The sequence below is a fragment of the Miniopterus natalensis genome, chromosome 11, assembly GCF_054644295.1.
Source record: "Miniopterus natalensis isolate mMinNat1 chromosome 11, mMinNat1.hap1, whole genome shotgun sequence".
Lineage (NCBI taxonomy): Eukaryota > Metazoa > Chordata > Mammalia > Chiroptera > Miniopteridae > Miniopterus > Miniopterus natalensis.
The window spans coordinates 38,733,884-38,747,121 of NC_142091.1; the positions used below are offsets into that span (position 1 = coordinate 38,733,884).

Here is a 13,238-nt window from a genome sequence, read left to right on the forward strand (position 1 = left end):
TTTAGGAATGGTCAACATGAGTAGCTTTTGGTCATTTGAGAGAGGAGGAGGTAGATGGATCTAAGTGTCTAGAGCTCAGGAGATGATCTGGGTTGTGGACAAAGTCTGGGTGTTGGCAGATATGAAGCCATGAGTGGCTGAGGTCATGTGAACAGTGCACAGACTGTCCTGTTCTAGGCCCAAGTTAACAGAGCAAATAATTTGAAGAGATGGGACTAGAACCCAGGTTTCCTTGGCTGCTGTGGAGGCTGGCCGTCCATTCCATTGGGCATCCTAGACCTGGGGAACAGGCAGAGCATACAATGCTGATGGGCTGCAGGAAAGGGCTTTCTGGAGCTATGGTAACTAAATCCAATGAACTGTCCCCTGCCCCCAGATCAGCAGAAATAATGACAACTTCACAGAGAAAAACTAGATCGATAAAGGCTGGGAGATATTTATTTTCTTTAACAAGGTCATAAATAACAAACAAAGTAGGTCCCAGACTCCGGACCATGCAGCAGGACAGGGATAGGAAGTTGTTGGGTGAAAAGGTGGAGGGGGCTATGCATCACCTAAGACAGTCACAGAAAAGATGGGCTGCAGGAGACTGCCCCTCCCTGCCCTGGGAAACGGGTGCCTGGGCAGCAGGTGGAAGCCGCAGTTCTGTGATGAGGCAGCTGGAAGAGGCAAAGACTGAGGATGCTGGCTGTTCCTATGAAGAGTGACATGGAAACCACAAATGCCGAAGACAAGCTGTGTGGGTCTAGAAGAGGCAAGCGGGCACTCTGCACACCTCCAAGGACCAATTATGAAAATGGTTAAATTTGATTCTTAAAAACTGCACAGGCTTTAGCCTGTGGCTTTGTGCGTGGGCTGTACTTAACCTGGGTTGCTCTGTAACAGGTGAGGGCCCTAGAGGCCCCTGGAGCAGCCTGGCCTCAGCCCAGGACAGGTGCCCAGACATGTGGGAGTGGGACAGTGGGCTCTCCCCAGATAGGAGGCCATGTGCTTGGACTGGCTGGACCTGATTTTCAGGATGGTTTCTTGTGATGCTCTCCACCACCTCTCCTTATACCTAAGAATTGGATCCTGGACTATAGTCTATAGGTCTTCCAAAACTGGAAGAGTAAGACTGGGATTAAAAGGTACCTGACTGGTATTTTATCCGAAAGGGAAAAATAAGGACCACCCTGTGCATGGCCCATCCCTTGAGGTAGGGCAGGACCATGCCAAGAACAACCTCAAGGAATGGAGGTCCCTGAGCCTGGGGAGACATGTGGACCCAAGTGCATTGCCTAATGCCAGGATTAGGGGCGCAGGGTGGCAGTTCTGATGGAGGCTTTACCCTAGGTAAGGCAGGGAGAACAGGCAACCCCTGAACAGGAAAGGGGTATGATCCGGGGAGCCTTGTACTAGGGAGACTGATGGTCAAAGGCCCTGGAAAACAATGCTTTTGGCAGAAATACACAAAAGGGTTTGTACATCTGGGGATGCCCGTCTATAGGGAGCCGGTGTCACGTGATCAGGCAGGATGGTGAGGAGGAGACAGCGGCATCACAGTGGCCTCTGGTGCGATGTATTTACAACAGAGCTCAACGTTGAGGGTGGGACGGAGAGCAGGTCACTAACAGCCAGGAAACACACTGTGGAGAGTGGAAAAGAAGGGAAAGCAAATGTCACTCTGCCTCCTTCCGGAAGCCCTTCCTAATAACCAGCAAGGCCCTTGCAGATCTGTCCCACCTCCCACAACCCCACCCACGGCTGTACCCAGGTTCTGCTCTCAGTGTACTGCTGACTTGACCAAATCTCCAAATAGTCCAGGGGCCCCAAACACTGATTAAGAGAAATTACGTCTTTACTGTTGATTCCTGGGATCCATCAATGGTCAGTTGCCTGAGGGGTAGTTCAGCATAAGGGAGTCACTTGTGTGGCTCACTGTGCCAGGCTCCTGTCATCACTTCTAATGCCCACCCTGCCCTGTCACCTTCACCTCCCAGGCCCTGGCAGTCGAAGTTCTCTAACGCAGAAGCCATTTCTTTTTCTTCATTTCTTCTTCTTCAAACTTCCTGAGGGTGGGGAATGGGTTTCCCTGGACCCTCACCAAAATCAGATAAGAGACTTTCCACCTGGCAGGCGTGACTCATCAGGCTGCGGGCTCTCTGAGGGTCAGGGGCCTTCTGTAGCACAGACCACGAGCTCCCTGAGGTGGAGCCAAGGCCATGTGGTTTAGGCCCCTATGCTTCTCTTCCTCCTCAACGAAGAGCCCAACTTTGTCTCCCTAATCAGATGAAGAGCATCCTAGGATGAGAGGCATCCTTTCCCCCCTAGACCATTGGTTCTCAACTGGGAGTGATTTTGCTTTCCTTGAGACGTGTGGCAAAATCTAGTGACATTTTTGCTTGTCACAACTGTAAGTGTGGGGGTACTACTGGCCTCTAGTGCACAGAGACCAGGGATGTTGTTAAACATCCTATAATGCACAGGGTAGTCCCCAACACTAAGGATTACTCACCCCAAGTGTCAACAGCACTAAGGTTAAACACCCTATTCTGGATCTCTACTCAGCCTCCACAACCTGCCCGGCTTCCTCAGAACTTCTCTAAGAGCCTGGAAAAGGACTGATTCCCATCGCAGACTCCTCAGAGAATGGCCACCTCAATAAGTGCACATCGTGGGGGGTCGGGGGAGGGACAGACAACTTAATTTCAGCTCAGCAACAACCCACGACCAGAGAACACAAACTATGGCATTGTAGAAACACACATTGGGCTCTGTGTTGAGGAGGGGGGAAAAGGCATGGTGACCAAACCAGGCAGGGTTAAGGAAGAGATGTTTACAATCTTGCAAATATCTTTTTGTTAGAGCTGGCCAGCAGTTGGGCTCCTTAAACCTTTGTACTTCCTTACCACTGGAATCCACCGACAGACTCTGCAAACCTGTTGCGGATCAGGAAAGTGGCAACAGCTTCAGCTACCTACAAAACAGAGAGATACTCCTAGCCATATGAAGGTTAGCAATGGGCCTCAGCCTTGGAGGTCCTATGGGCTCTATTGGCAGCTTAGGCCCTACAGTGAACTCATGGGTCCTATAGGTCTGGGAGACTTCTCCCCACCATCCCTGCCAGGAATGGCTCCAGAGAAGTCAAGAAAAATGATGTGAAGGCTTATTTATTCCTTTGGAGTTGCAAGTAACTTTTTCCTATAGGGAGCATGCATATTATTAATTCCTGTTAGTATAATTTAGGAACCAGTTTGTACCCCAAATATCCCTTTTTCCATATGGCTTTTGGAAGTAATGGAGAAATAGAGCTTAAGATCTTAACCATAGGGTCCCAGGATAAAATAGCAGAGTGCCAGTAGCTTCTCAGACCACACACAGAAAGCCATGACCATAGGCAGCTGCCAGGGAGAAGTTTGGGAGATGGTGGGGTTGAATCTGTATAGATCCCACAGCAATAGCTGCAGGCAACACAGACTGATTTAGATGTATGTTCTATCTTCTGTGAGACCCAAGGTTACTCTCACAGAGGTCCTCACGACTCTCGGTCATTAAGCATTGGACTCACCTTGTCTGGGGCATCCTCATGGACTGCGTGGCCACACTGAGGTAGGACCTGCATCTGAAACTTCCCTGGAGAGGAAACAAATCCAGGCAACCTCAGGGACTAAAACAGCTCTCTTCTTACCACCTCTGCAGCCTCACAGGACTTAGTCACCAAGCCCCTGAGGATGGTAATACTTGTAATTTGGACAAATCCTTTTCCCTGCACTTTTTCTGTCTGCAACCATTTAATGTGCATTTACTTCATGCCTGACATATAGGAAGAAACAGTTCCTTTTTTCAGGGGATTTACTATAGTCTAGTGGGGAAGCAAAACACAAGAACCAACATTTTAATGCAACATGTAGTTCCTGCTATTAAACTGTACACATGGAACTGGAAGAACATAAGAAAGGGGGCTTCATAATCAAATAGGGACCCAGGGAGGCTTCCCACAGAAGAAAACAGCCTACAAAAGGGAAGGAGGATGACATGGTGCTTGTTCCTGGGAATAAAGAGCGTAGGACGGTGCTTGTGCGAGTTACTAATGGGGCTGGGAAGGTGAGCAAGGACCACACCATGAAGGGTTTTGTGAGCTATGTTAAGGATTTTGAAATTTACTATGACAATAAGTTACCATTTGAGTGCTTGACTACATGCCAGACACTGTACTAAGCATTTCCTCACCCTGTCTTGTGGAGCACCAAGCTCACAACTAATGTGATCGTTATTAAGAGTAAACAGAGATGACTGATGAAGCGAGATCTCTAAGCAGACTAAAGAATATGGGACCCAGAGTTCCCAAAAGTAGGGAACAGACTCTCAGAGCCTCAGTATCTCCATTTACAAAACAAGGGAGTAAGCTCTGAAAGCCCTCTTGGTCATTACATTCTGTGATTCTTACCTGTCACACAGTGCTTTAAAATGTTTTCAAAATACTCTTCTATCCATGTTTTAAGTTGATTCTCAAATCTACCCTATAAAACTAAGCAGGACAAATACTAAAATTCTTTTTTGAGATGGTGAAACTGACTGAGGTCATATTAGTAAAGTGATTTGCCCAAGGTAGCTTAATTAGTAGAGGAACTAAGACCATTCCATTCAGTAAGGCCCAGCTTATGCCCCTCCTGTTGCAGTAAGCTGCCCCGGGTACTCCAGCCTACTCCCATCTCCCTTTTATCTCTTAATGTACTGTTGTGAATGCATTTGACTCCAAACAGAGCAGCGTGTGCCGCTCTTGTTTTGTAAGCTTATATTTTAAACGCCACTGATGCTTGCCTACCCAGGAGTGTGTCATTTCTGTAAGGACACAGGCTAGTATCATTACTTGCTCTATTTCCCTAATAAAGCCCAACACAGGGCAAGACACTGAGCAAGTGCTTAGTATGTCTTGGATGAATAATTGAGCAAATGACCGAATAAAACTTTTAACTCCAACCACCCCAGAATTAGTGACTAGAGATGCATTTTTCATTCCTCTTTGAAAGAATGGGCATATAAGGAATCAAGAATTCACACATACTAACAACACTATATCCAGTACACATAAAATAACGTGACCATGGGCAATCCTCACAATTACTCTATGAGGTGGGAATATTTCCAAACCCTCTCCTGTCATCTTACAGATAAGAAACCTTAATTTTAGAGAACCTAAATTATTTACCCAAATTGTACCATGAATGAGTGCTGGGTTTCCAGGATTCTGTAACTAACTCAGCTGGTTTAAACACAATCCTGGGAAAGCTGAGGTTAGAAATCTATGCCAAGTTAGCCATTTCCCTTTGTTTTATGGAATGTCCCTTATCACAGCTATTTAATCTCTACACTCATGAGATACTTTGAAAGAGAAGGTGGTCTTGGCATAATCTTTACTGGAGAAACAGAAGGGCATCCGCTGGGGACTCATGACTGCTTCCTGAACATAGTAAAGCTATCATCTGTCAGATTCTTTACTTCATCCAGATTTTCTCATTTAAGCCTCACACAACTGTATTGAAATATAGTATTACCTCCATTTTATAGACTTTAAAAACCCTCTGGATTAAAGAAGTTAGCAATTCACTGAGGCCACAAAACCAAGAACAGGGATTTAAACCCAGAACTGTCTGATTTCCAAGGCTGGTGATCAACACTGGTTCCAAATGTGAGTCCTGTCCAGATCACCTGCTTTCATATAGTATCAGGGGCCATGTTTGATTCTTCTGTCTGCCCAGCAGCAAGCATAGGTCTTGCACAGAAAGAGTACTTAGGAAAAGTTTGCTTGAATTGAATTCAAGGAAAGGTATCTAAGCTCAGAATTACCATCATCAGTGATGTAAAAACACAGTCCCAGCCCATGGTCCTTCTCCAGGCTTCAGAACACTATGCAGCTGGAGAAAGGAACGGGTACGAGGGTCTGGGGCTAGAGTTTGATAAATCATTCAGGAGTCTTTGAAGAATGATTTTAAGGGGAATATAGCCCCCTTCTCTGTGAAGAGCCTGGGGACAGCTAAAAGAACAGTTTAAGGGGCACATGAAATATCTAAGTGGAGATGTCCAGCAGGTTTGACACATGGGCCAGATCTGGAGCTCAGGAGAGAACAGGTATAAATTGGACATTGAGTTTTGGGAGTTATCAGGGTATAAACAGAAGTCATCAGATTTGCCCAGGGACAGTAAAAGTAGAAAAGAAGGAAAGTCAAGAACAGAATCTGTTTAAGCCTGACATGTTGGCCTTGGGGTTCGCACCCCTTCTTCCTATCACCCAAAAGGTGCCAATGCCTATTGACTTCACCTTCACCAAGCCTTTCATCCACACTAAAGCAAAAGCCTCCACAAAACTGGTCCCACTGCCTCTACTGTCATCTGGCCAACACATCTGGACCTGAGTATGACATGTCACTTTCCTTACTCATCACACTTCATAATATCTGTGAGGCTGCTGTCAATTTCCTCATTTTATAGACTGAGAAAACTGACGCCAAGGCAGGTCAAGTGGCTTGCCCAAAGTAAAAAAATTAGTAGGAAAGTAACAGTACTCAAATCCAGTTCTCCAAAGCTCAGAGTCCTTGCTTTTACCAGCTACCTCACCATGCTGTCTTCCAAATAAAGTTTACACTTTTTTTATCTGGGTTATCCTGGATCTTTCCCTTTCCTAAGACTTCTAACAATAAAAATATTGATAAATATTCAGAATATCTTTCATGATATTATATACCTATACCATACTTTATAATTTATAATGCCCTTTTCAAAGACATTGTCTTATTTTAGTCCTTATAACTCTGAGATACAGGTGGCAGTATAATTTTTATTTTTAGGAGGGGAAGAAACCAAAGCTCAGAAAAGGGAAAAACTTGTCCATAATCATATAATAGGTCAGGTACAGAGGTGGGTACTAAATTTGGGTCTAACTCTAAAGCTCAACCTCTCTCCACTGTATCTCACCATCTCAAAATAATAATTTCCACATGACTCTGCACCTTTTTGTGCCCTCAGAGAATGACCTAGGGCAGTGATTTTCAACCAGTGTGCCACAAGACTTTTTAAAACATGCAATACCTATTTAGTCAGAGACACTGACCTCTTTTCCTTTAGGCTGTCAAATTAAAAATGGCAATAGCCCTGGCCAGGTAGCTCGGTTGGAGCAAAAGACTGTGGGTTCGATTCCCTGCCAGGGCACCTAGGTTGTGGGTTTGATCCTGGTTGGAGAGCATATGAGAGGCAACCAATCCATGTCTCTCTCATATCGATGTTTCTCTCTCTTTCTCTCCCTTCATCGCTCTCTAAAATCAATAAAAACACATCCTTAGGTGAGGATTAAAAAGAAAAAAAGACAACAGCCAACATAACAATAGCCGGTCAGTGCGAATCAATCAAAATTATACCTTTCTTTTTTGTCAGATCGGTAAAAATTATATTTTGGGGTGTGCTGCAGAATTTTAGTAATTAGTTCATGTGTGCCATAAGATATTTGAAAATGGTTGAAGATCACTGACCTAGGGATATAACTTCTTGATGACTTACCTTGCATTTGGCCAATAGTCAGATCTTTATCCAATCTGTCAACACCTAGAAAAAAAATAAGAGAATCCATTAGTAGCTTACTAGAAAAGGCTGTGGGAAGTAGGTTTTACTGTTCAAGTATGAAGTAAAAATTGTCACAAAGTTGTAAACATGATGACATTCTCAATTCAGGTTAATGACAATCCTAACTCCCTGAGGGTATATTCTCCCCACACGAAGCTTTCCAGGCAATCACTTTGCTCATTTAAACTGGTTTCTGAAAACAGGGTTTTACTTTTTAAAATTTCCATTATACTCAGAATATCCTTACACCACTCTAGGAGAAGGACTTGGGCGTGACCAGGTACAGAGAGAGGCCAGGTCAGAATCAGGCCATCCCAGGTGGATGTTATGCTTCATTAGGTTTAGGGATCTGGTGTGGGGAAGAAAAAGGGCACAAATGAGTGAGGATAGTACTTCACCTTGGAAGTCACTACTCATTTGGTGAGTATTTACATAAAATAAGAACATATGCAAATGACAATATACCTACACTGCTATGGACTGAATCGTGTCCCCCCAAAAATCCGTATGTTGAAGCCCTAATCTACAATGTGACCATATTTAGCAATATGGAAGTAATTAGGGTTACATAAGGGAGTAACTGGGTTAAATGTAGTCATAAGGGAGGGGCCCTCATATGACAGGATTAGTGAGTGTCCTTATAGGAATAAACATGGGAGAGCCTGCTCTTGTTTTCTCTCTGCCATGTAAGGACACAGTGAGAAGGTAGTTGTCTGCAAGCCAGTAAGAAAGCTCTCACCAGAACTTGACCATGCTGGTACCCTGATCTCAGCCTTTCAGCCTCCAGAACTGAGAAAATAAATTTGTTGTTTAAGCCACCCAGTCCATGGAACTTTGTTATGGCACCCCAATCTGACTAATACATGCATATATCCACTTACCAGCCAAGAGCAGCAATTTAGGAATAGGACAACTAAGAAAGAGATTGGATAAGCCTCGGAACCAGCCATCCCAGTATTTTTCAGTTTTTGCCAGTTCAATTCTCCAAGTGTATGGATGGTCTTTCTTGGTCTAGAGGAATAAGAGCAAGTTCTGAGTCTTTGGGGGCAACCCCTGGAGGAACAGGATAAAAACTAGGTCTCTGAGAAAAGGAAAGGGAAAGAAACTGGCACTTATTAAGGGCCTACTATGTCCCAGGCATTTTAATATACATTTAATACTTTTTTTTTAATGCTCACCCAAGAATATTTTTTCCCATTGCTTTTCAGAGAGAGTGGAAGGGAGCGAGAGAGAGAGGGAAAAACAGAGAAACACTGATGTGAGAGAGACATCAATTGGTGCCTCCCACACATGCCCTGACTGGGGTCAGGGACTGAGCCTGGGACTGAGCCTGCAACCGAGGTTGGAATCAAACCCAGGACCCTTCAGTCCACAGACTGACACTCTAACCACTGAGCCAAACTGGCTAGGGCTATATTTAATCCTTATAACAGCCTTGTGATATATTGTTATGTCTGTGTTTAGGTAATCAGAAGTTTACTTTTACTTCTATTAGTTTCAGTGAACTTAGGACATTTTTAAGATTACAAAGCTAGTAAATGGTAAAGCCAAGACTGAGCTGCTCTTACTTTCACTTGGCAAAAAACATAGCATAAAAAGGATAATTACAAAAAACATGTTGCAGTATGAAAAAAATGCTTAGAATATAACATTAAGTGAAAGAAGCAGAGCACAATATGTCACCTAAGTTAGAATTACCACTGGAAAAATGTGGCATACTTTGGGAAAGAACTGGAAAGGAAAACTGAAAATATGTTGATTTGTTTTAGAGCATTTTTCCTTACATTTTGATTTATGATAATTATATAATGTTCCTGCAACAGTAATTTAAAAAGGAAATCTGACACAAATATGACAAAATGTCAATATCTGTTAAATCTCAATATAAAGTAGATGGGTGGGCACAGAGTAAAGCACTCAACAAATGCAAGCTAAACAAATAAATAATTCTCTATACTTTTCTGCATCATTAAAAATATTATAACTGAAATAAATAATTGGGATACTGTATCAACCACAATATGAAAATCTAGAAGTGAACATGACACAGCAATATATTATATTAAAGATCGTCAGATGATTAAGATGTCCATTATTCCCAAAACAATCTGAAGATTCAACACAATCACTTTCAAAATCCCAATGGCGATTTTTCAATAATAGGAAAATTTATCCTAAAATTCATAGGGAATCTCAAGGGATACTGAACAGTCAAAACAATTATGAAAAAGAAAACAAATCGGAGGACTCACACTCTCTGATTTTGAAACATTACAAAGCTACAGTAATCAAAACAGTATAGTACTGGTACACAAACAGACAAATATACCAATGGAATAAAGCAGAGCGCCCAGAAATGAACCCTCACATATATGGTCAAATAACCTTTGACAAGGACACCAAGACTACTCAATGGGGAAAGGAGGGTCTTTTCAATAAATGGTGCTGGGACAGCTGAATATTCACATGTAAAAAAATGAAGTTACATCCCCAACCTCATACTGTATACAAAAATTAACTCAAAATGGATCACAGACCTAAATGTAAGAGCTAAAACTAGAAAACTCTTAGAAGAAAACATAGCCATAAATCTCTGTGACCTTGAGCTATTCAAAGCATTTTTAGATATGACACCAAAACAACAACAAAAGTAGATAAATTAAATTAAAATCAAACTTTTGTCCTTTCAAAACACCACCAAGAATATGAAAAGACAACCCACAGGAGAAAATATTTGCAAATCACATATATAAAGAACATTTACCACTCAGTAATAGAGACAAATAACAGTATCTTAAAATGGGCAAAGGATCTTAATAGATATTTCTCCAGAGAAGATACACACACAAATGGTCAATAAGCACATGAAAAGATGCTCAACATCAAGTCATTAGGAAAATGTAAATCAAAACTACAAGGAGATACTACTTCAGACCCACTGGAGTGGCTATAATCAGAAAGACAGACAGTAACAAGTACTAACAAGAATGAAGAAAAATTAGATCCCTCATACACTGCTGGTGGGAATGTAAAATGGTACAGGCACTTTGGATAACAGCCTGGCTGTTCCTCAAATGATTAAACACAGAATTACCACTCAGCTATTCCACTTATAGGTATATGCCCAAGAGAAATAAAAACCTATGTCCACACAAAACTTGTACACGAATGTTTGTGCCAGCATACTTCGTAGACAAAAAGTGGAAACAACCAAGTGTCCATTAACTTATGAATGGATGAAAAATGTGGTCTATCCATACACTGGAATATCATTCAGCCATAAATAGGAATGAAGTACAAATATATACTACAACATGGATGAACTTTGACAACATTATGCTAAGTTGAAAGAAACTAGTCACAAAAAATCATATATTATATAGTTCCATTTATAATAAATGTCCAGATTAGGCAAATTCTATAGAGACAGAAAGTAGATGAGTGGTTGCCTAGGGATGAGGAGGTTAGGGGAAAGTGGAAAGTGACCAAAAACAGTATGACATTGTTTTTTAAAAGTGATGAAATGTTCTAAAATTAAATTGTTGTGATGGTTGCACAACTTTGTGACTAAAAAAAAACCAATGAATTGTATACTTTGGATTAATTCTCTCTCAATAAAGTAGTTCTTTAAAAAAAGATTTAGGCATAAAGGAATATATCCTGGACAACTGAAGCTTATTCCTATAAGCACCAAAGCTTAAATGTTTTCCCTCCTTTTCTGTATTTTAACCATTTTGTATTAGATTTGCCCTCCTCCCCCATTAAATGTATATCTTTACCTTCTTTTACAGAGCAGAATAGATGCAAATGACCTCTTATGTATGTCTCAGAGTCATTTCAAACACCACTTTTTATACTATGCTATAACAGAGATGCTCCTAAGGGCTAATGTGCCCTGAATGGCCCCTGGATACCAAGCTTTAGAAGTTGTGAACTTTTTTGTTGTTGTTAAGTTTAATTTGTGTTAACATTTTCTCCATCATTTTATTTAATAAATTATTTTTTCTTTATTGAGATGCAACTGACATATAGCATTATGTAGGTTTAAGGTGTGCAACAGTGTTGATCTTATATTTATATATTACAATACGATTACCACCATAGTATTAGCTAATACCTCTCATGTCACATAATTATCATTTCTTTTTTGTAGTGGGAACAATTAAGATCTAGTCTCTTAGCAACTTTGAAGTTTATAATACAGTATTGTTGCCTATAATTACTATGCTGTACAACAGATCTCCAGGTCTTATTTATCTACTAGTTGCAAGAAGCTGTGACTATTGTTTGGAGTTTCTTTGTGTCTTTCCTCAAGCATAGACTGTTTAATTATATTCCTTATTGCTTGATGTGCCTTAGTTTGCCCTCGTAACAAAACTGCTGGAGTTTAAATAATTTCATATAATTGAGTGTATAAACAATGGCCAAAAAAAAAAGAGTTGGAATTAAAATCAAAGCATGTGGATGTGTTTTAGTGCTAACATTTATGTGTGACCATAGGCAAATATATGTACCTGAGTTGTAAAACAGTGATAACACCTACAACAAAGCTAAAATGAGAACTAGATATGATAAATGTGTAGTTTCCACTACATAAAAGGTAAAAAGTAAATGATCAGAGTTTGTATCAGAGGCTCAAATCTACTAAATACTAGTTGATTACCTTGGGCATATCTCTTCATTTCTGAATCTCAGTTTCCACACTGTTATCATGGAAAAGAAGATATTCTCTCATCTCTCAAAGTGTTGAGAGGGCAAACTGATCACGCATTATTTATACTTTTGGAAACACCAAAGACGTACAAGGTATTATTTACTGATCTTAAGGATGACAAAAAGATCCTCATTAAATAAAAAATACTGTTTTAAAAAAAGGATGTTCCTCCTTGCTAACAGTAGCATCTCCAAATGCAAAGGAATATGTGGTATACACCAAGTCCTTTACCTGCCATTAGTAAGATGTTTGTAATCCATCCCAGTAAGTCTGCTGGTCATGCTCACTAACCATTTCCAAGAAAGAAGTACCTCTTTTACCACTATTCTCAAATCAACTGCTTAGTAAGTACTCACAGAACACCTTCTACGCACACAACCCTGAGCTAAATGCTAAGGGAAATTCATACAGAACATCAGTTCCTGCCCTCAAAATACACAGGTTTTGTTGGGAGACAATTCTTGGGTAATTAGAAGACTCTGCATCTGCATTCTAGGGATGAGTACCAGAAGACTACAGTATCTTTAGATATGGCTTATGAAAATAAGATCTATGAGCTAGCCACAACTACAAAAAAACAAAGTGCTGAGCTGTGTCATCTAGACTCTCAGTGCTGCACTTGGACAGGGACTGACAAACTGAGATCAGAAAGCTTTCCCAAGGAGATACACCATAAACAATGGGTAAGATTTGGATGGGTTTAGTACAGAATGGGAGGAAACGGGATTTTCTCATGAAATAAACTACAGGAACCGAAATACAGAGGTGAGAAAGAGCCTTATGAGGAAGCAGTCTGTTTGAGGGTAAAGTATATACTGTAAGTTTTAGGCTCTAATTTGTCAGCACCATCTACAAGTGCCTTATCTATTATTATCATCTCTTTGCCCCTAAAATATTTAATGGTATACAAGTGCCTTATCTATTATCATCA

The 13,238-nt window shown here is 41.2% G+C and overlaps 1 protein-coding gene across 1 annotated transcript in view; it reads right to left on the reverse strand.

Moving 5' to 3' along the window:
* Positions 1-412: 412 nt before the first annotated feature.
* PPME1 (protein phosphatase methylesterase 1) overlaps positions 413-13,238 on the reverse strand; it is a 45,986-nt gene continuing 33,160 nt past the window's right edge. Inside the window, exons 10-14 of the mRNA XM_087821665.1 lie at positions 8,475-8,604; positions 7,531-7,575; positions 3,548-3,612; positions 2,889-2,956; positions 413-1,625 (exon numbers count right to left, since the gene is read on the reverse strand). Coding sequence (XP_087677791.1) covers positions 1,607-1,625; positions 2,889-2,956; positions 3,548-3,612; positions 7,531-7,575; positions 8,475-8,604 — 327 coding nt within the window. The 3' untranslated portion in view covers positions 413-1,606. The remainder of the gene's footprint in view (positions 1,626-2,888; positions 2,957-3,547; positions 3,613-7,530; positions 7,576-8,474; positions 8,605-13,238) is intronic.